This window comes from Nilaparvata lugens, chromosome 3, assembly GCF_014356525.2.
Source record: "Nilaparvata lugens isolate BPH chromosome 3, ASM1435652v1, whole genome shotgun sequence".
NCBI lineage: Eukaryota > Metazoa > Arthropoda > Insecta > Hemiptera > Delphacidae > Nilaparvata > Nilaparvata lugens.
The window spans coordinates 53316467-53342007 of NC_052506.1; the positions used below are offsets into that span (position 1 = coordinate 53316467).

The window sequence follows — 25541 nt, forward strand, 5'->3', positions numbered from 1 at the left end:
TGTGAATTGAACCTATTTTTCAACCTTTTTTATATTAATCTATTTATTCAGTGAGTGGTTATTATGAAATAATAAACCAATTAACTAACAATCCAGTGATTTCGATAATCCAGTGAATTATCATAAATCATACTGTGAGCCTACAAAATAATTATTATTCAAAAGTGATTATAATTAGTTTTTTATGGGTATCACTCATTCCAAATGCAGTTGAACCTGTGGGTGAATTACAAGTACTTGATGTATTTTTGGAATAATTTCATTTCTCAGAATATGTAGAAAATGAAAATAATGTGTACTATCATGTAAACAACACACAGTGATCGTTACTAATCATGAGAGCCTTATGCTAATAAGTCCTCCAATTTGACATTTATTCAAGAGAGAGCATTGAATCTTACATTGGCCTCTTGCACATACTAATGCAGTTCATTGAATGAATTTAAATTATTTTTTAATATGTGAATATTTTCTATTTTAGTTTTAATAATGTGAAATATATCTTCTATGTTTGGTTTTGAAGCATCTAAATTTGAAAATCTACTTTGTGGAAATATTTTAAAGACTGAAAATTTTGTGAAGTGAAGAACTACAATACTTAACCTAATTCGGACTATGTGTAATGTAACCTTATATAAATTTGGGAGAATAGCACAAGGTCACCTTATTTTTCCTCTTCCTATCATTTCGATTATGTACTTATTGTATGAATGGATAAAGAATAAATACTAAAGAATTTCGAGATATTAACATTGATGTATGCAATTAAATGCGTACTTGGTAGCTTATACATTTAATATGTGTACGTATATAGACGTTGTTTGGCCGTTTTCTTTCTGTGATGGAGATTTTAGTTCTATCACACTAATTGATAGTCAATCTTCCAGGTCAATCAGTCAATCAGACAATAAGACAGTCAATCCACATGTAATTTGAAAGAGAGCTTTCTCCCATCGATCATTCAGTCATCTGGCTCCTGTTCAAGAAGGAAAACGAATAGCTGTAATAGAATTATTGTATGCAACTGAATTGAATGTTAATAAGCTCGTTTGTTCAGACATTTAATATGGTGATTATTGCGGCTTGTGATGGAAGAGAGCTCTGAGAAATGAAGAGATCGAAATTGTAGCTTATTGTTCGTACTTGTCTCTTCAGCAAGGAGATGTTATCATAAATAATCGGGGCGGATCAGTTCGGAACGAAAGTGAGAGAGATGAGGAAAAGTGAGAGTGAGAGTGAGAGAGAAATAGGTAATGGCAATGTGAGCGCGATGAGCCCGCAGGAATTTGGAGTTACAAGACATCCACATAAAACAATATTCAAGTTAATCGCCCAGTGAGCATGACTTTCTATATACGATGACATTTCGATGATTATTAAGAGGCCTGTCTTATTATCCAACATAAAAGTCAATGAGGTACAATGCTAATAATTAAGTGTAAGAGTGTAAGAGAAATGTCAGGATGGCGCTTTAGGTTGGAGAGAGTGGGTGAATTAAGATTGAACCATTTAATTAAAGGTTACGAACGGTTTGATTTAATACAGTACTTTATTGAATTTGTAGGGTCAACTTGTGATGGTGAGAAAGTTGTATTAATGTTTTTTAACTTGATCGTTCAGAGTTTGGAAAGAAAGAAAGTTATTTTGATAGTGGAGTCCACTCTGTGGCTTGGAATGACAGCAAAATCTTCCTGATTTCGTATCTAGGAATTGTTTTATATCCACTTAAAATACATTGAAATATCATGGACTAGCAGTCTATTCATGAGTCTTTCACTTGCATGATTCTCACTGTTACAAAAAATTGTGATGATTATTGATGAACTTTATCATTTTATTGTGATTGAAACTTACTCTACTAATAGTTCAGATAAGTCTAGTTCCTATGTAACTGATAGATTTTTTGTGTGCTTTTTATTGTATAGTAGAATTTATGGCGGTATCATGAAGAGGAGTTGAAAATATAACATGATTGAAGCTTCACACTACAGTGCAGTTTATTGCAATCCAGTCTCCAATTTTCAGCTATTTCGGCCATTTTTGTGTATTGGAATATGGGCTTACGTACACTCAACAATAAATTTTTCATTTTTCGACCGAATTTGACTCATGATGCATGATTTTGGACAGCCTTGACAAGCCGAAAAGAATGAAGTGTAGTGCGATGAAATCTGAGCATTGTGTCAAAAGTTATGAGTGTTTGAAATTTTGTTTCCTTGAGGTGTCCTTAAGCGCGCCTCTCCACTAGGAAATACTGAAATGAAGTGCATCTGGCGGGTGATTCTCATAGAACATGATCTCATGAACTTATGTCATTGTGCGAAATATCAATGTGAAGACTATGTAGTTGGTGATGATGGTTAAAGCTGAAAATTAGGTGTTTTCACAATACAAGGAGCATTGTTGTCAGGTGCACTTAGAAATCTATTTGAGATAGAGCACTCTCCCTGATCTCAGATTGTAGAGCACAAAAATACGCCCAGAGGGATTTTGAATTATACATCTAAATGTTAATCGGAAGATATTGTTGGTCAAAAACTAAAATTCATCAAAATTGATTTCTCCTTCAAATTTCACTGATTTTTGAAGAATCATAACTCAGTACTCATTGGAGATAGAGAGTTCCGAATGATCTCATTTTATTCAGAATTTTATGAGTTAGAAAAGGCAAGAGCAAATTTTTCTGTCCGATTACGAGATTTGGCAGAAATAGCTGAAAACTCGAAAATTAGCCGAAAATACGAGGTTTGTGGGCCACTCTGTATCTAGCACAAGGAAATTTTGCATGAAGAAATTGGTTCTGGACTTATCTTCTGTACCCAAATAATATATTTGAAAATCAGAACTACCCCTTTTTTGTCTATATTGACTGGACTAATAGTACAGTTCTAGTTTGTCTCTTTGGAAGTGAATATCGTTGATGTGAAATAGTCTTTGTACGTGACCATTCTTTCTGGAAATAAATTCAATTGACTGAATATCTGAAATTAAGATGGTTTAGGGCTAAAGCCTTTTGTCACGTTTCAATAATTATTGTAAAGTTCAATCAATTGATGTGTGACGAGTAATGATTGGCAGGGTACATTGAATAATCCCTTATATTTTATTCATCTGGATCTTTAAAACTTGAATATTCTCATATAATAGGCTACAATATCGAGTACCATCTATGAAAACATACAGTCCATAGGAAGTCAATTTATTACAAAAATATTGTTAGTTTTTGGTTCAATGGGGTTTCTACTAATCACCATCCGTAGTATGCAAAACAATAATTGATAGACTGAACTCCGATTACTTTGAAATTACCGATTCCATACTTTTAATGATTTTCGAAAAGTTCCTTTATGATGTTCCGTTCATGTTTTTCGAATTTGTTATTTGACACAGCAAAAGCTAAACATACTGTGAATGGTACTATCTTTTAGATAATATGAAATTATTTTTCATTCCAATGTTTGTGATAGGCTACCAAATAATATTGAATTTCTAATCAATTAGCTATTCCATAGGTAACTTATTCTCATTCTAAGAAACATCCAAGTTGTTATCAAAACAAGACTCTAGTGATTTTCCGATCATTAATTCTGATTTCATGCCAGAAAGTTACGTAAGGTGTTATGTCATTTTGAAAAACGACTTCATTAATTTCTGCATTCAAGTGCTGTTCCGAATGTCATCAGAGACGAAAAGACCATAAGCAGCTAAGGATGTAAAAAACTATCAATGTGGTCCTCCCATCAATACCAATACATTTTCATTGTATTTTATTATTTATTTGAAACCTCAAGTTTGAGTTGAATTTCGAACAGGAGCTTCAATTTGTAATCTTCTCAATCTATTCAATTGATGGTCTTTAGTATATCTAGTTGTCTTCTCAACATAGCAATTGTTCGAAATTCCAATATTGCAGGAGAACGTTGGTCCAATGACCAATATACTCTTGTTCATCTAATCAGTGTATAATTGTTCAGTGTATAACTGACATTTTGGTTCTTCACTAATATCGATTCCAGGATTCTTAACAACTTGACATAATATTCTCATTGAATCACCCAACAGATCATTTTCCATTTTTATAATACTGATTCTTTCGTGAGAAAGAGCCTTCACACTAAACTACATCTCTTGGCCCTAATAATTTCTCGTTCTCTGCAATAGCTTGCTATTCTCAATGTTTAGAGAATTGGCTTCTATTATCGGCTACAAGATAGCTCGACTCGAAAGTCATGGTTTATCATTTTTGCCTTAATAACTTTTTATGATGACTCTGATGTTCTTGACAAAGGGAGAATTAGAGAGACCATGATACTAGTTTTGAGGATTAGAAAATAGGACTAATTTATTGGGGGGAACAGAAAAATACCTCAAATTCTAAAAGTATGATCTTTAAAGTGAAACAAATATTTGTCCTTCTTTTGTCGTCTAGTTTTCTTCCACAAACTTACATCTCTTCTTTTCTCTGACTGATGACAGATCACTGGAGCGTTGAAATTGACAATTAGTTGAAAGCCTGAATCGACGCGTAACATGGCATCAGTCGACCTCTTTCGAATTGTTTCACAGTGGAGACAGATCTTCACGCTAAGAGGTCGAAACTTTCCCCCTGATAAACATCATTATAGATGCTGGATCTTCGCTTGGAAGCATTATGCATTATGCAACTACTGTTTGCGCTCTTTTGCATCTTCCTTTGGCAACAATTTGTAAACAAAGAACACTTTTCCGATGCCATCCAGAGGCTTTCAGCATAATTAGGTTTCAGCATAATTTATTTTTTGAGGAATTGTGTGTTTTAGTTGGAAAACTATTTATCATTTTCATTCTCACACTTATTTAATATCAATTAATCATATGAAAATGATGAAAAACTTGTTGGCTAATCATTGTCAGTTGATAGCACAGTTAATTAATTGATGCAATTATCATAAGATGGCGCAACAGGCACATAATGAACTGCATAATTGAATCTGGATTAAAATGGTCATAAGTCAAGGAGGTTGAGGTTGTGTTCATTATGCTCACTACTTCACTGATTATTTGAAATAGTGAAATGATACAACTGCAGCTCTAATGAAACTCAACCGAATCATTAAACTATAGAAATTATAGAATGTAGAAATAAATGCTAAATTGAAGGGTACGTTTTCAACGTTTTAATTTCCAACTGTATAATAAATCAACTTCTTGTGAGAGACTATCCTTTAATAAGAGCTATAGGAATGTTATACTTTTTGTAAACTGAATGATAATAGTCGATACCATCTATAACTCAGTCTATGTGTTTACTTCATCTCTCGGGTCCCAGAACGGGCTATCGTGTAAAATCTATGCCAAGAAATAATTCTTATATTGTTTGAGTCCGTCGATAGAATTAATTTGAATGGTGTTGCAGGTGGTGTGGACAGGGTGGGAGGAGGCAGCACAACAGAGACTGACGACGAGGGCATTGAGAGGGATGCCTGTGAGGGGGAAGGTGACTACGACCACCACTCTTCCCCCTCCTCACTTCACCATTTCTCGCTTGATGACGTTTTAAAGGTGAGTTCACTTTAAAAGTTTATTAACGACACAAAATTTTATTGGTTTCCTGTCAAATCAGTTTCACTACTAATAGTAATCTATGAGTTGATTATGAATTTAACTTTTGTATAATTTTGATTAGCATCATTGAATGTGAATACCTTTAAAACTGTTTTAGATATCGATGTGCAGTTTTCCACATTCATTTTCTTTAGAAATTCTGTATTGAAATCATGACTGTATCATATAACCACCTTCTTATTTAAATGAATTGAATTGGATTAAAAATGGCGGATCCAAGATGGCGGACTAACATTTTAAAGCATGTCAAGTTCTGCTCCTGGGAGGGGCATGAACATGCACTAAAATTGATAATTATAAACTCTTACCAATTAAATCAAAACTATAATCATAAACCATGGGCAATATTCCTCAACGTTTAATGCCCCACTGTTTTGTTCCGTAGAAAGAAGAGGACGCAAAATGAATAAGTGATTTACGATTAGAATAGTCTGATTAAATAAGATAATTAAACGGTTGTAATATTTGAGGTTATGATTCAATGATAGATATTTGTAGGTTAGATCGGTTGATGTTTGTTTAATCGAATTGTCGATATCACTTAAGTCGATGTATTGAAGCAGAATGACTAATATATGGATGGGACAGATTGAAAAAGTTAATTTGCACAGCAGAGGGTTTGACGGTCTACAAAGGTAGCCGAAGTAAGGGATCTGAGACTCTAACTTAATATGGTAGGTGGCTATAATATAGTGAGGTGGAATTAAATTCACTTTAATAGTAAAATACAGTGCAACTTGAATCTGCTGAAAATAAATCCTGTTGTCACTATGATCAAACAGAGATTGAGTGACACTTTGGAGTGAACCTTTTCTCCAAGTGATGACCAATATATCCAGAATCCAATACTTGTGCCGTAATTTGGAAAGATATTAGACCGTATGAAACAACAGGTAGAATGGCAAATCCATGCGAACCAGGTCTCTGATAAATACTATAGGTTATGTAGCGAAGTGCTGGACCAAAATAGTAAATATTTCGAGTACCGAGTTTAATTCTAACGTTGTCTATACGATCTATTACCTCTCTTTTCAACGTTGATCGGCTGATGATGCGGGATTCACTTCACCTCGGTGTAGCAGGCCGGTGGGAGTCGATTTACTATTTGATTCTGTGGGATACTCCCAATGACAGAATTTATTATTTGATAAGAAAAACGACCACCACTTACCACCAGAATAGATAATAGTCTAATGATAGATACTATACTCGCTACTGTCTGACTATTGCAAAACAGGACGTGTCCTGAATGATCAATGTGTGTCAGTCGAGAAAGAACGAATTTGGAGGTAAAATGAAGTAAATCCAGTTTAACAAAACGGTAATATGGATATATTCTGATAGATAAACTGTTACAGCAAATATGGAATAAATTAATGAACAAATTATGTGAATAATAATTTTCGATAGATACAAAATAAATATTGGTTGATAGTAGATTTGAATCTTTAATTTATAAATATTATATAGAAAGTTCGGTATTCTTCAATTAAACAAAATGAAATGGATAATAGCCCTTGGAAAGGGTCATAAACTGAATTAGCTCAACAAGAAAAAACAAGTTAATATGAAATAGTGATTCAGAAAATAGAATAAATTAACAATTGAAATTATTCTCAGGGTGTGGTTTCGCCTAAGGAAAATAGACCTTTTAGCTAAGTACAGCGTGGATAGTTAAATGTATTTAATATTATAAAAATTAATTATGATAAGTTTTTGTACCCTTAAAACTATAGTCATGACTTTTCTAACTGAACGAATTTATGCGCTGTACAATTTTCGCAGATTTATGGGGATCCCCTTTTATATTCGAACAACTTACGTAGACTTTTGTTTCCGTTTTTTGGTTTTTCGAAATATATTCGGCCGTAGAATATATCATTCCGGCTGGGTCCTTCCACGTGGCGAAAAATGTTGAACAGACTTCACTGATATAATTTCAGGGTTTATTTGAATGAAATTTAAAATCTTGATATCACAATTATTATAGGAACTTTGGAACAACTTTTTAAAAAACAGAAAAACGAAGATTAAGTTACATGAAACAGAAATTAAAGCTTTTAAACAATTAGGTACGTGGACTAGGTCTGCATCCTACCGATGATCCTTGCAAAATGGCCTCGAGTCTTCCTCCTCCAATTTTCACTTCAATTTCTTCTCCAAATTTTATCTTGCCAAATTTACATATTAATTCGGGATTGGTCCGATCCTGTGACGTAACCAATACGCCGAATGGGTGGTGTCACTGTGTCCAACTTTGAAGCTTTAAATATGGTGAAATTCCTGGTTTGAAGTTGTTCCAAATTATCAGATAGTTTTTTATAATTATAATAATACATAAATAATAGAATTCGTCTATGATGATATACTTTTAAATTGGTTTCAATGAACAGCTAAGGATTATAGAACATAGACATGCTTTTCCAACATAAAGTAGACATAAGAATATATATGTTTATAACAATAACGAATAACATAATAAATAAATATTTCTTCCTATTTGTTTTGTTTATATTGTTTTTTATACACTAGAATATCGACCTTCGAACGTTATATATGGCTAAGCTGATTCGTTCATATATTTTTTAACAAGTATATTTTCTTTGTAGTTTAAAATAAATAAATATTCGGGCTTATTTGGCCTAGAAACGGAAGCATAAAAATGAAAAAATTTAATAATATATTATTTATTTGATCGATGTTTAGTTGAACTGCCTTCTCAATTTGCTACTTGTTAATGAGCTAGCCTTGGTTTGTTTCGGGGTTATGTTTTCATTTCGAAACTAACCTTCAAATATAACTTTACTGTTCTAATCCATCGGCATATAAACAAATATGGTTTTTTCCATTGACTAATTTTTTGGAAGGCATACAATTACAGATTTATTTATTTCTTGCCTGGTAAGTTAGATAGCGATCGTCTATCGACCTCAGATAAGATTATATGTTTCTACGGTGATAGGAGCTATTCCGTTCTTGTACTAGCCTATGAACAAATTTATTTAGTATTTTGAGGGCTGTACGATCATTGGTACATCACAAGCAACAGGAAAGTATTTTTTTCAATTCAAATAGGATTCATGGAACCTACTGTCAGAATATTCTAGTGGAAGAAATAATAAGCGGTTTCCATGATTTTTACCAACTCTGTATGTTTTTCATATAAGCCTTCATTTAAATCTTGATTCAATGTATTAATTTGCTGTATAAAATTATGCTAGGTTCCTGGGTTGAATAACAACTGCACTGTTGAACGTCATTCAATTTTCCGGTAAAAACTTAAATGAATAAGTATTATTTTTGTTTTCCAGTACAGCCTATATGCTGCCTTAAAAATTAAATGAAGGCATGAATATCATATATAACCGATGGCCTACTGAAACATGTTGATCGAAAACCTATTCAATAGGGAAAAATTGTAAATTTACCAATTGTAAATTAGTAAATTGCCAATATGGAAGCAAAGAAAGATATTAGTCAAATTAACAATGTATAGGCTACATAGGTCTATATAGTCTCTGAATTGATTTCTCACACTATCAAAATGAATTTTATTACGTATTATAAATTACGATAATTTCAATGTAAAATTATAACCCACCACTAGTATTATCAACTCTCAATTCATTTCACATGGATTAAATTATGATGAAAACTGTCTCAATTATAAATTGCTATATAGAATCAATACTCTTCAATTTACAATATATTTGTATGTAAAGTATCGTCGTATATCATTCATTTATTACTTCATTTATTCATATGCAAATACAATTCAGGTAAAAACTGAAATTAAAACATCATACATCACTACATCACTACAACTGACGTAGCTTCCTGTACCGCCTAAAAAAGATTTCGATGAATACCGTAGCCAACGATATCTCTCATCTCCATCACGCTGATAGAGAAATTAGAAAATCTTGATAATCTCGTAATATCTCTATTAGCTCATGTCCAAGAATTACTTGTGAATAGAGTGGGCGTCGAGGCATTGTTAGGCATAGTCGGTCGGTCGGTCGGTCGGTCGGTCGGTCCAATGTGCTTCGGAAGAAAGTTATCAAGTCGTTGTAGTGAGATTCAATCCAAACCGCTAGCATTCTCTAGAGATTACACCAGAGCTTCCCATTGGAACAATACTGACAAAAGTGAATCTTACAGGTGCGTGCGTGCGCGCCCACACAACATCTTACTGCATGTTTTGTGCGAAACTTTCCAATAATAATTCTATTAATTATAACTGTGTTTTCTAATAATTTCACCGAGATTAACACTGCTATTGGGGGATAACTAGCATGATCGGCCACTTCTTCGCGATATTTGCCATTCAGGAATGTGGCCTTTCCAGGCTATGTACGTTCAGCTCAGGCTATGTAAAGGCGACATTTTGTGTAATGGTATCGTATTGACGTGCTGCAACCAATTCATATTTCATTAACATACGTTTTGCATAAACATTTCCGCGGCCACACTACTTACTTTCTCCGCAACCTGCCATAATCGTTATTTATAGCGAATACCGGTAGCTGGTACATCTCTGCAAATTGACACATTCGATGTAAGCATCCATGCTCCATGCAATTTGTTAGGCCTACTCTCACGCTTCAGTGATATTCACTTTGAATCTACAGCATTACTTATAAATAACACCATCGGTGTTAACCTTCATACTGTCAGCATTGGTTGAAAGGAAATCATGAATTTGTAATTCCTAAGGCATGCTGACAGCTTGAAGTGAATCTCTCTAAATAAGCTAGTGATGACCTTTGCTTCACTCCCACAGAGCCGGGGATTATTAGTTCGAATTTGGAAAATATAGTGGTCTCCTCATGTTAATGTGCTGTAATAAAAAGTCTGAATTCCATTAATGGCGTGAGAGAAGTTGTATGGTTTATTGTGCACTAGTAGAGTGTCCAACCGAAAATAATATATTTTTATTTGCCTTCCTGATTAATTTTATTGGACAACTAGAAATCGTGTAACATAAAAATTTTGAATAACAGAGATAACATGTGAATAATAATAAAGAACTTTATAATCTTCAGCAGTGTTATTCCGTAGGTAGCTTGGATGAAGAAAGTAGACAACTAATCTCTCCTATATCTCTCTATTAGTGGAATTTGAATAAAATATGTAGTTTTATTCGGATAAACATGCTACACAGAGTGTCTCACAAAAGTTGTAACATGGATTCTGCATGAAATTTGCAACGAAAAATGTTCAGTAAAATTTTCCCATATCAACCATAGTTTTCGAGATAATATATAGATTTTTTGATATTTTGAAATGCTTCAATACCTAGAGATCTATCGAGTCAAAATCTTATTATAACGATTCGGTTGTAAAGAAGAAGACATTTACAATAAGATCCATAGAATTTTTCCTTCGATTGACGTTTTTGAACTTTTTATGAGCGTTTAAAGTTGAAAAAGTAAATTCGTCGAGTTCGAAGCTAAGCTAGAGTTCGAGTTCAAAGTTTGAACGCTCAGAAAAAGTTCAAACAAAGGAACAAATGATATGAATCTTATTGAAAGTTTCTTGTTCTTCTCAATCATATACTTGAATTGGATTTTGCTTGACAATCCAAATATATCGAAAAATCTATTTATTTCAAAACCTTTGGTCGATATAAGAAAATTTTCTTCGAGCTTGTTGCAAATTTCATACATGATCTATGGTCCTCGGCTGTTGCACCTACCATGGGACACTCTGTATTTCGATCTGATTCTATTTATATTGTATAATATATTTAAAATGAATAGGCTGAGTAACCGACTTGTTAATTATGTCAGTCAAACAGTTGTTGATACTGATACTGAATTTCAATCAATAGCAATAGTGATTGAATGAGAGTTTTAGCAACTACAAGTAGCTCATGATACCATTTAACCAAACATTTGTCTCTCCCTCTCCAGTCACATCATAATAATGATAATTCTGTCTAACAATTGAGTCGACGGAAGTTGATCCCTGATCTGACACAATGAACTGATCAATCCATGAATCCTTCTCACTGTAATCAGAGATTCGTGAAACGACGCAAAGTGAGGATGCGGCGTCCTGACGACCGGATTTCCCGCATTCTTTGCCAGATCCAGGATGTGCGACAAGTCATTATGATGTCCTCCTGCGCTTACTTCTCACTTCAAACTTTCAGCAATAGTTGAATGGGAAGGTTTGATATCATTTATAAGAAATAGTGACAGTTTTTAGTGAATTTCATGCTGGCTTCCATGGAGATGCAATGTGACCCCCGTGCCATGCCAGATATATCACCTTTGCGTACTTCGCTTATGATGATTATGACAAGTGGTGCCGACGAAAAAAGCTCATTATTCATCAACCGTGTCTCGTCTGTTTCTCTGTTTGCCAGCTGTGATATCTTGACCTAGCGTACTTTCTCACTAAATCAACACTACACCGAATCAACAGTTTTGTTGATTGTAGGTAATATTCGCAGATCTCTGTTTGATGTTGTTTGTTTGAAGAAAATACTTTTTCTAGTCAGACTCAAAAATGTAACTGTACATTATTGCTTGTGCAGAGCATTCAAATGAGGATTTTGGGTAGGAAACTGGTTTTACACTACTGTGCGTTATTACACAGTATTTATTTCTCAGACGCTTAGACAATTGCCGTAACAATGTTATCGAAAAAAACGCCACAATACAAAATAAAAAAACTGCATGTAATGAATGAATCAATATATAACTTATCGTCACAGGATATCGTTTCCTATTCTGATTGATTTTCACATAATTTTATATTTTTGGGAGAGAAGAGCTCAAAAATACGAGTATTATCTGAATATTACCAGAGTTGACTGTAATTGATATCTCTGTAGCAACTGATAGTTAATTTCCGCAGCAAGTGGGTTTGTACTAATACTCCTATATTATCCCTATTCATCCTCTGGGAAAATCTCATAATGCTGAGATAATAGATATCACGGTATTTAGATGAAAACGGTAGGGGTCATGAAATGTGTGCGCAGTGGCCAGCCAGCTAGATTACGTCATCGCCACCAACCGAAGCTTTTAACACCTATTGGCAATTTATGAAACTTATTTGTTAAAAACAGATGATTTGATATAAAATGACGTTAGCTACACCGGAAATTTAGCACAAACATGCGCGTGACACCTACCGTCTTCTTCTATATACCGTGATAGATATTACCATAGCCACCTCTAATACAAGGCCGCGGCCTACGATATTGCAACGTCGCAGTGTAGGCCTAGCATCTAATAAATGATTGGTGGAAAAGATTTAAAAAAATACCAGCTGATCTTTTTCATCAATCATGTATTAGATTGTAGGCCTACACTGCGACGTTGCAACATCGTAGGCCGCGGCCTTGTATTAGAGGTGGCTATGATATTACTCATTCTCAAAAGAACTATAATTTTTATGATTTTACTGAGGATGATGATAAACCCTGAGCAGAGCAAACTTATTCTTAAGATTCAGCATTTATCCGTAATCTCGCATGCAGTGTTGACAACGTCAAAGTGTATTGACCTGATCGACGAAGATTAGCGCCATGATGAGCCACTTGCCACTCAATGAAACCGCACCGCGTAAAAGTAATCATAGTTTGGCGTAATTTGGCCGCAACCTGCAATTGCCTCTGTTTGCTTGACTTTGACACGATGTTCATTATCCTCAAAATCGACCATTCATTCCACGATGGAGCATCTGGAAGTTTCGTTTCATATCTGTGTTCTGGCAGAAAATTCAAGCGGTAGAAAGGATTTACTTCTGTCACTTCTAGGTGGAGTGAATCCTCTTGGAAATGCAAGTTGCTTTTCCCATTCGACTTATGATCCTAATAACTAAAATACTGTTAGAAAAATACATTATAAATAATTATCTCCTCTGTCATATTTAACTCAGGATTGAAGAATTAAGGTTAGAGTATTTGGATTCCCATAGAATGTTTTAGAAGCAGAACCAAATTCATTCTACGAATACGTGAAACAAAACTAAAAAATGTTCATATTTATCAGAAAATTTAGAGGGGATTTGCACCCCTAAGCAACAAATAAATTTTTAATTTCAGCATACTAGAAATGTGTCTTGAACAAATAATCATATTAATTAAATCATTCTGCAAAATTGCTTGCCGCTGAAATGATTGGAGAAGATGGTCTATCACCATTTGATAAGGTACGGGATGAAGTAATAAGAGAGTGGATGAATGAAAAAAATATATACTAAGTAGCATTGGTAAAAACTAGGTAACCAGGTAAAGTGGTATGGCCACCTACGCCGAATGAATACGGAGAGAATAACTTTGAGAGTCTTTGAATGCACACCAAACCAGCATGAAGAGCGGGGTAGGTCAAGGAAAATATGGATGGTCAATTTTCGAAAAGAGATAGAATGCAGAGGTTTGCGAGAGGATGACTGAGGAAAAGGAGCGTTCGCGGAGGGGATGCGAGAAGTGACTCGAAGTTGCAAAACTTGAGAAAAAAATTAAATCATACGAATTGTACCCTTCATGAGCTCCTAGAATAATTTGAACTATTTTCCAGACACGTTGTCTTTTCGTATAATTTTATAATATATTTTATCAACAGTAGAATTTCAGCTTCCATAATCATACACTACTCATGTGCATCTCATATTATTCTATATTTTTTTGATAAAAGTAGTGAAGTGAAGCATCAGTCTTTAAAAATCAAAAACTAATGAACTATTTAAAACTGATTCAAGTGGAGGTTAGTAATAATTCAAAATTATTTGAGTAAGTTAGTTCACTCTTTGTTTTTTGATAGAAGTCTAAAGAAGTGAGATGAATCTTATATTATATTCATCTTATATAGCCTTTTGTTCTTTCTATCAACGATTCTTATTTTAAATCTGACTATTTGAATATAATAATTTTCTAACTGATTGTTTATGTTTAGATTTGTAGCGCACACGTAGGCGAATCGGGACCTGGGCAGGCGGACAACCACTACCGGGCGGTGTGCCGGGCGCTGGTCGCAGAAGCCCTCGAGCTGTCCACCTTTCTCGAGAAGGTGTCACAGGGCACAAAAGATCTGCGCGACAAGGCAGACTCCTGTGTCTCCGCCGATCTCGACAATCTCAACTTCTCTGATTGGGTGAGTTGACTCCAATTCATCTAAAGGGCTCCTAGTGATGTTTATAAAGAAACGTTTTACAATATACTAAATGGAATTTCATGACACTTTGAGATATTACTAGTTAGTTCTATGTTAATGTTCTGAGTTTTTGACTGTCAATTGACCATTCTACTCAATTATTACAATCGATCGGAACCGGTACAATAAATCAATCAATCAGTCAATTTATTCACACACATGCAGTCAGGATTTTCAAAATACTCCTATATTATATAATGAATTATTACAATTATATTACATATAATGCTGATAGAAAATTATTATTATTCTCATAGAAAACAACCATATTAGATAAGTAATTAAAAAAAAGCGGGGAGTAAGATACCACATTTTCTATATTGGTGCTCTTATAGCATCAATCAGATCGATTGTTTGCATTGAACACTGGGTATTGTTCACCTGGTCCTGGTCATATCTTTATAACAACTTTTATTGTTAGTTATTTAATATTAATATAAATGTATGATGTTTTAATATCATGTTTATAATATATTTATTCAGATTTGGTAGTAGTTTTATAATGAATCAGATAAAGGCTTCCCCATATTTTTTGAAAATTAATTTTCTAGTTGTAACACATCCTTGTCGTATTTTCAATACATTTGAAAATAAGCGTGGATTATGATTGCTTCGATGATCATGTTATATGATTATTCAATACTGAGCATCATATATCCTTTTATTGAACTGAGGATATAATATTAGTGATCCATCCCCAACTATAATACTGGATAACTGGGGGATAGAGAAGTCCGAGGGTCCTATCCTTCTTCCATTTAAAATTAACATTCTTGTTAGGGATTTCCCATAAATTATCCAGATTGTGGGATATCGCTTGTTTGTAACTCCTATTCCAGTAATTTGTTGTGAACACTTCACATTACAGCTGAGTTTTCGTTCACGTGTTATGAACACCGGGCGTTCAAGGTTTAATACTAATCGATGAAGGATGATTCACACTCTCTGAGCCGATCCACTCAACTCGATTGCTTCCCAAAGTTGGAAATGTGAGGATATCCATTCGGATGTTTTGAGAGGCAAACTTCGGATGTTAGTGAAGGCAACTGCTAACAAAGTGCCACTTGAATATGATTTGGACTGACATTAGAGGCTATGAGATGGTATAGGGCCCACCAAGCTAGTAAACACGTTGTTTGCTATTCCCAGAGCACAGAGCAATGCTCCCTTTGTTTGCTTCGATCGCTTTTAGCGAAGCCAGAATACATATCTCTCAGTTTCTCCACCCACTTTCTTTGCTGATTCACTTTGGAAAGTCGTTGATCTCTCGAGCAGAATTGTTTGTTTTGTTGAAATGCTTGCTTTCAGTCAAGTCCGATGTATGTATGATGTAAGTTAAACAAGGCACAGGTTGAAGAAGCTAGGAAAAACATCGAAAAGTGCCCTACCTGGAGAGATTAGCAAATACAGTTCCATTTGAAACATCACGAGATTGAATATGCAAATCTCAGTAATATTTTATTCTTCCATAATTTCAACCTCCCTGTTAAGATGCAAATAAGGGAGTAAATGAGTATTGCTGCAATAAATTAATGAAAGAGATAATTGCAACATGAAACGAGGAGATAAGCAGTGCTTCAAATGATGGAAATTATTTTTTTCTGGAGTAGAAAGAATACAGTTTTCGTACGCATAACTGTTATACATGGAAGTACGTGTAAGCATAGCAATACCTGAAACATATTGTGATGATTTTTTTATTAAATCTTGTAAAAATAAGAATTAATAAAATAAAAAGTATTATTGCTATTATATTTGGAAGGACCATCAGATGTACAGTTATCTGCCGAATGATAAGACTCATTCATCAACAGCTGAGACTGCAACGTGGGGCATTGTCCAAACCCTCCCAGAAGCACCTCACAATATCTGCAATACTGTTGGTCAATTATTATTATCTAGACTTATTCCTGTCACGCTGTTATAAATTTGCCTCCTAGAAATAAATCAATTGTTCACTTTAATTACCTATATCAAATAATTCCATCTCGAAAATATTTTTGAAATGGTGTAGGCTGTTCTGAAGCTTGAGATTCTCATGTATTAAAAAAAGACTAGCTATTATTATTATTCATTATTATTATCTAGTCGCAAAATTTGATAGTTGTTATAATAAATAATTAATTATTATTTGAAGTTCAGAATTATATTTGAATATGTGTCGAACTCCCAAAATTCAAGGTGTACCAGAGAGCGATCCTTGATAAAAATGTTCCGTAGACCACTTGAATAAGAAAAACGATCATTTCAGTCTGTGAATGTACTGAATTCTTGTTTTACGCTCAAACAAAATAAAGTAACATGACATCAAGTGAAGCACCGTTTCTCGTGGAAATTGTCAACTACTAATAGATCGTCGAAAAGAACTGTCTCTTGATTAGACACACTAGTCCATTGTGAATTGTTCACTGAAATCCGTGTCATTGAAAAAGCAATGCTTCATGCATTTGAAAGCGCAGTGACATCTGCTTTAGAGGAAATATTCACAGGGTGACGTGAAATAGGTAAGAGTAGAACATCTACTGACGAAAAGTAGTCTTCCTCAATACATTGAACGAAAATTATATCTATTACCTCTTATTTAAACAGGGAAATTAAATTCAGAATGCAGCTCCGATTGTGAAGATCCTAAAACTCAAAAAAATAGTTGATGAGACTACTGGAGAGAATAAAAATTGTGAACACTTGCTACAACTCTCTACAACTGTGAACTCTTACAATGAATTTTAAGAATTTAAAATCTTATGAGCAGACAAATAGTTCATCGAATTCCCATGAAACATTGGAATATTTCGATTTTGAAAGCAAGGAGCCTAACAATTCAAAATCAATCATGGATGCTATTTGTTCATATAAGAACAGGCTCTGTGACGCAGTGGCTTTTATAAAGGCTGCAGTGGCTTATTCTGCTTAAACTTATTTCATAATTCAAAAGTTCGAATGTATTAAATAATTCATATTTATGATTCTGTGTGCTTTGGAAGTAATTTGTTTTAAATATCGATAACAATGAGCATACACGCATAAATTAGTAGATTTAGAAATTAATTTTGTCTTACATTAATCATTCACTTGTTTTCTAATACTTTGCTCAAATATAAGGCTGGGATTTTCCATATAGAACAAATGAATCAAACCAACTCATACTCATCTCGTATTGTTCACTGAATGGATCATTTTTGTTATCGCATCGATTCAATTTTTACTGGTATTTGATAGGTACTACTGGTATTTTTTACCGACAGATCATGTTTCTGAAGCAATTTGAAACTTTCGACATTCTCTCGCTTCCTGCATTTGAAAGCGCAGTGACATCTGCTTTAGAGGAAATATTCACAGGGTGACGTGAAATAGGTAAGAGTAGAATCATCAACATCTACTGACGAAAAGTAGTCTTCCTCAATACATTGAACGAAAATTATATCTATTACCTCTTATTTAAACAGGGAAATTAAATTCAGAATGCAGCTCCGATTGTGAAGATCCTAAAACTCAAAAAAATAGTTGATGAGACTACTGGAGAGAATAAAAATTGTGAACACTTGCTACAACTCTCTACAACTGTGAACTCTTACAATGAATTTTAAGAATTTAAAATCTTATGAGCAGACAAATAGTTCATCGAATTCCCATGAAACATTGGAATATTTCGATTTTGAAAGCAAGGAGCCTAACAATTCAAAATCAATCATGGATGCTATTTGTTCAGATAAGAACAGGCTCTGTGACGCAGTGGCTTTTATAAAGGCTGCAGTGGCTTATTCTGCTCAAACTTATTTCATAATTCAAAAGTTCGAATGTATTAAATAATTCATATTTATGATTCTGTGTGCTTTGGAAGTAATTTGTTTTAAATATCGATAACAATGAGCATACACGCATAAATTAGTAGATTTAGAAATTAATTTTGTCTTACATTAATCATTCACTTGTTTTCTAATACTTTGCTCAAATATAAGGCTGGGATTTTCCATATAGAACAAATGAATCAAACCAACTCATACTCATCTCGTATTGTTCACTGAATGGATCATTTTTGTTATCGCATCGATTCAATTTTTACTGGTATTTGATAGGTACTACTGGTATTTTTTACCGACAGATCATGTTTCTGAAGCAATTTGAAACTTTCGACATTCTCTCGCTTCCTGCACCCCTTGCGGGCAGCACTTATAGTGCAAGTAAAAATGCCAGTATTTTCTCTCTCCTCACAACATACACTACAATCTCTCTTTCTCTCCTCTCCTCATGTCCTTCGCACGAGATGAAAACTGGTGACTAAAGTAAGATTCTCTTTCTACTGTCATCATACCATACGAATAACAACAATGCACCCTATTCAATCAATGTTGACAGTTTAAAGTGAATCTCACCATATTCCAATGCTTCTGGTATGTGGTAAGCCTGCAGCAGGAGACGATTCAAAGACACTCCTAGAACAAAATATTTTGTTGTGACAAGTATTCTCAAATTATTGTTATGGATATGATGAACTGTTTTAATCAGTTTGATTCATCTAATAAAAGAACTAATAGAAGGCTTTAGCCATAAATATAATCTTTCCAAAAACTACTTTTGGCGAAAGTGATCAAATAGGATATTGTTTTTCATTTTGCCTTCAAAAGATCTGTACCAAGCTTAATCGATTAAAAATATCTTTATTCCAACTCCACTCCATATTTTTCATAGTCGTGTTTCTTCACTCCATTTTTTCGATAGTTGAAGACAATTCACTGATACAATGAGAAATTGTATTAAAAATTGATAATTTTTCAAAAAGTCTTGTTCGTCTTTAAGTCCTACCTCCTTAGCGATAGTGATTATTGGAGTTTCCCTTTTATACATCATGAGTGGATTTTTCATCTGTCAGGAACCAATTGTCTCAATTTTTATCATGCACAGATACACATGAGATAAATTCTTAAATAATGATTATTCCCGCAGGATAGAAAATCAGTGGAAGAAGATAATCAATAAATATTAAACATTGAAAAAAAATTATTGACAAAACCTTCCCTTTGAGTGACTTGTAAACTGTATTTGATTTTTTTTCAATTCCAATGTATAAACCTATGTTGAAATTATAATAATGTTCATGTAAACTGCTTATTGAACACTAAATATTCCATAATGATGTTCTTTGTAGTCAAACCTTAGGCTTTGGAGATCTTTACAAGTACGTATGAGAAGAATTATATTCTACTTTTTTCATTGTTTATGTTGCATGCTTCAATATTATATTTTAACTTCTTCAATGTGTTATTTTTTAGTCCAATTCAAATTATCTCTGTCTTCATGCATTTTTTTTCTAGTAAAAAAAATATCGATAATAATAATAATATTTTCTAGTATTTCTGCATGGATTCTATACTCTTGAAAATGTGTTGATTTCCAATTAAAAATAATAAAGTATGTGTTGCGCATAGAGCATGCTTGAATTTGTAGCTCTTGCTCAAAGTCACTCTAGCAGAATAAACTTCTGTTCTCAGTTCGGCTTGTCACTATATTACTTATAAATCGAAAAATCTTTCATTAAACGTTCATCAAAGATTATCAACATAATTTTTCAAGATTGCATTTATTGAACTTTTGTTTTTTAATACTCTAGGAATTTATTATTATCCACTTTGCATGTGCAATGTGTGACGATATGCATACACCGATTTTCTATTTATTAGTGATTTATCATTCATAAATATCATAAAGGACTCATTATTATTATCAATAATTATTATAAGTACTGTACTAAATCAGATTGACTCTAGTTGTAATTCAAGTAGAACAAGAAAAACCTGAAATGAGTGATTAGTGAGATGTCGTTTTTTTCTCATCCCTTATTACATAATAAGGCTACTAGGTCAATAATTTATGAGTCTCAGAAATACGCAAATGAGCAAATCTCGCATGCACAATATTTCAAAAGCAATTATCCGGTTACCATAATATTGAAGCTGCGCCATACTAATTAGCAACTATTGAAGGCGGTATATCTGTTAGGAGATTGAGTTGTTTATCGGAGAATAGTCAATGGCTCTGGTTCAGTCTCATAAATTTTTATTGGCGGCTGTATGAAAGAGCTGTAATACAAATGATTATGACCAAATTGTATCATTTAATGATCTGTACTCAATTTCTTCCGCGAGCATTAAATAGTGTAATTTTTGCAAGAACTGATGCGATGTGAAGTTAGTAAATTATCTCATTTCAACGGCTTTTTTTTAGTGTAACAACTCAATTGAGGCTAATAATTACCATGCCACCATGCTATTATATTTTTCTATGTTACTGGTTTTGAATTACGGTTTTTGTAATGACTCATTATTCACTGTGAAGAATCTTCTTTCAAAACCCAGAATGGGGAATAGATACTCATTTTAGGATAACATCAACTTTATGGAGAACAGTTCCAATTCTGGTTGCAGTGGGCCTACTAAGTAGTAAATAGTAGGCCTACTATAGGGAATGCTAGTAGGATTGGTTGACATGGGTGCACTATTAATTGGGTTTATAAAATAATGATCCAACTATTGACTCTCCTATAGAACCAAAAATGAGTAATAATGAAAAATGTGATGATTTTAAGTTTTCGGAAAGAAAATAATAGTTATCAGTTAATCTATCATCTTTTGTTACAACGCAATCCCAGGTCATTCATGAATCAAGATAGAAACAATCATTTTTTAGATCTGTCCTCCCCACAAAATCTCAACGAAAACATTCCAGAAGAGTAACTCAATGATAAGTCAAATTTGATAAGATCAATGGACTAATCTTTAGTAATAAAGATAGATGTATGGATGGATGGGTAGATAGATAATTGCCTTTATTTATAGCACTTGAAAATATTACAAGTGTTGTGGGCGAAGTTGAGGCAATAAGAGCCCCCTCTTCGACTTGACCCAAAGTTTAGTAATGAAGATGATTTCTCCCATAATCATATCATTATTATTATTTCTTCCATGATGATTATATCTTATAAATTATAATTGACCAATCTGGAAAATTTATCACCATAATAATTATTATATTGATTTTTTGTTTCACACAAAAACTTAGAGAAAACTAAAAACCACCCATGCTATCAATAATAATAATAATAAAAATGTTAAATCAATGGAAAATTATCAGAATTGGCCGAAATATTTTTTATTTTTTATTTTGTAACAAACAGAATTGTTCATTGCTTGAATTTAATCAATATAATCAAGTATGATTATTAGCAGATTTATTAGCAGAGAATCTCTTCCTGATCTAATTTGAGGGTTGAAATTGTTCTTACAATCGTTATACAAAGTCCTACTATAAATTACCCTTATAAAGTGTCCACATTGGAGCTTCCATAAATCATTTTGATTGCAAGAAAACTTTTCCAATCATAAGTTGTGATGACTATTACAGTCTAGTTATAAGTTCAGCTTGCTCATTTGAAGTTGGTTTATAATAGTTTCGCGATTGTATTTCTTCCAAATTCAGTGGAGGTTTTTCAACCTTCAACTTCAATGTCACTCATGGACTTTTTCAGGTAATCAAAAAACTAAATCCTCTCTTTATACTTTCTAGACAGAACCAAATCTTATGTCCTGACTTGCCACTTCGAATAACCTGAAGTTGTATTCAAATACAACTTTCTGATTCTGAGGATATATGTAAGATTTTTTTTTTTTTTTTTTGTTTATTACAGTCTGACATGAGGGTGTTAGTGGCTTCAGTTAGTCATTTATATACGCGAGGATAAGGACGCTTTAAAATATTATAGAGACCGCGAGATATAATATTTGAATTTTTAATTTCTAATAGTTAATATTATTATGATTGAATTATCAACTTTTTATAAACGACTTATTTACACTGAATCTTCTTTTTATACTGTTTAGGCAGAACCAAATATTATGTCCTGACTTTCCACTTTTGTTTTTTCGAATAGAACGTGTGTTTTTTAAATTAAGTGCTGCATGGTTGCATGGATCGGACTCACAAGCTCGCCGGAAGACAAAGAATTCCGAAAAACCAAACTGCTCTCACATAATCTAGACAAGTCAGTGGTCTTGCATTTGACAGCCTATCATTAACTTCTTGAGTGATGCGCCCTGTATCCTCGATGCTTATGTTTAGAAACAAGAATCCAGCTCTACAGAAAACAAAATGAAATAAAAATCTTAATTCTCATATGCCATGCTAGTTTACAACCCTTCCTTTAGGAATGCTCTCTGGAAATCCCAATTTATTCCCTTCATGAAACTAATAGAACTAGTGCGTTTCCAGCCAAGGCAAAGGTTATTCTGTGGGCTTATTCAGATAAATTCGAAAGTTGAAAAATAATGAGAAAGTATTATTTTAGTACTATATATGTGAGTACTATATATTGTTTTTCAATTAACACATTAATTCTCGATTATTAATTAACAAATATTGAACTAAGAAATTAACTCATATATTTCCAGTTTATGGGGAACAAGGCAATAAATCTAAAAAATCTAAAATCAATAGTTCAGAGTTATTATTTCATTTAGTTCAGATTTATAATACTACCAGAGTTCAATAGGCTTTAATACCAAGACTTGATTATTAATTCATAGACTACTCTATTGTTTCAATTGGAATATTTATGTTTATTTTTATATTGTATAACTATAACATGGCATAAATTTTGGTTCATTTGAAATTCATTATGTTAACAAATTTTATCTCGATTATCAACTTACTGGTAGGATACTGTTATTTAGGTATTTTGGTTCCTGCTATTTGATGGATTGGCTTTATTCATTTATCTTTATCATCATTAGAGAAAAAATCTGGTGTGGTACACTCACACAACTTTCCTTGCTCATTGAACTGTTAGCCCCAATCTTAAACAAGAATAATTTAGGGGAATAACATAATGACGATTGGCGGCAACATATTTGAAACTACGATCAGACTTCTGTATATGTGTATATATAATTGTTCTCAGAGTACTTTTTCCTTTGTGTAAATTGTGTAAATTTGTGTAAACAGCTTTTCTACAGATGAAATATCTCGACTATATTGTGTTCTTTTTATGAACTGCTCTACCTACCTACCTCATGCACGAGAAGGAGGATACGAAGTCCACTTCTCAAGGATGGGGTGGACCCCCCCATTAGTTTTCCAGAAAGGAGACTCATGCTAGTTGATAGAGCTGATAAATAACTATTCAGGGTATGAATTTGGAAAAAATCGGTCATTTCATTTTTGAGAAAATCGTGAAAACATGGTTTTTTAGTAATTATCCGCCATTATTTTCATGAATATTACGAAGCTCCTGCAATTTCCCAGAAATGAGAATCATGTCAGTTGATGGGGCTTATAAATAGCCATCCATGGTATAAATTTGAAGAAAATCGTAAGAGCCGTTTTCGAGAAAACCGTGAAAAACATGGTTTTTTACTTAGTGATTATCCGCCATTTTTCCACAGTATATTACGGAGCTCCTGCAATTTTCTCTCAGAAATGAGACTCATTTCAGTTGATGGGGCTCATGAATAGCTATCTATGGTATAAATTTGAAGAAAATCGTTGGAGCGGTTTTCGAGAAAACCGTGAAAACATGGTTTTTAGTAATTATCCGCCATTTTGAATTCAATTCTATTGAATTTCTTATTGTCAGATACTCATGGTATAAGGACCTTAAGTTTAAAATTTCAAGTCAATCGGTTAATTAGGAATGGAGTTATCGTGTTCACAGACATACACACATACACACAGACCAACACCCAAAAATCATGTTTTTGGACTCAGGGGACCTTGAAACGTATAGAAAACTTTAAATTAGGGTACCTTAATTTTTTTTGGAAAGCAACACTCTCCTTACCTTTTGTAATAGCACAAGGAAAGTAAAAACATATTTTTTTATGAAAGCTTCTTATATCATCTGAAAATCATAATGGATAAATGGATAGCTGAAATTAAGTATTCATACTGTTAGTGTCTCTGTCTGACAAGAAAATATTCAAACCAGATTTAAAGAAATAATATTCAGAACGATTACGTAAGGTGTTTCAATCTTGATCCAGAATATCTCTTCTGGTATATTTTAACGTTGTTTTCGCAATGAATTTCACAGCAGGAGTAACATTTTGTTATGAATATGGTTGACAGGTATTCAGATAAATTGTCTAGAAAATATAAGTCGGTTGAAGTTAGGAGTATAAGGTAAAATCAGAGTGTTGCTCCAAATATGAATAAACATGAGCTTGAATAATAATTGACATAACACGACCTTGTGAAAGTCTATCAGAATTGCATGCATGTCAAATTGACTGCTCGCTGAACTGTTGGTTATAAATTTAACAAGACATCAATAGAATATCTAGGTCTATTATCTCATTCTGCCAAACCTTTGTTTTGGTCATTCCATTACAGATTTGAAACAGAAAAGATCAGTGCTCTTGCTGGAACCCATACATAATAATTAAATGACAAACTATTATTTTTCTAAAAGACAAGAAGATTGATATGAATAATATCATAACTATTGATATTCGTCAATTGATATTTCTCTCAGATTGGATAAATTATGTAGCCTATACATATTCAGCTTTTTGTTGATAAAAATTATTGATTCAGTTTCGTACCCTAGGTTTTTAAAAGCCAATTTTAGAGTAATATATTATTAGAAGAAAAAGAAAATATGTATTTGAATGATATAAATAAAAATATAAATCTGAGTAGGTACCTACTACCATAGGTAAGGAAAGTATTGCTTTCCAAAAAAAATTAAGGTACCCTAATTTCAAGTTTTCTATACGT

General features: G+C 33.2%; 1 protein-coding gene across 3 annotated transcripts in view; it reads left to right on the forward strand.

Moving 5' to 3' along the window:
- LOC111051128 (protein spire) overlaps positions 1-25541 on the forward strand; it is a 241801-nt gene that overhangs the window by 98521 nt on the left and 117739 nt on the right. For 2 of the 3 annotated variants that reach the window (XM_039424013.1, XM_039424014.1), the window contains exons 4-5: positions 5396-5541; positions 14517-14714. In XM_039424013.1, coding sequence (XP_039279947.1) covers positions 5396-5541; positions 14517-14714 — 344 coding nt within the window. Of the gene's footprint in view, positions 1-5395; positions 5542-14516; positions 14715-19920; positions 19951-25541 lie in introns of all 3 variants that reach the window. The other variant, XM_039424012.1, reaches the window with a different exon arrangement.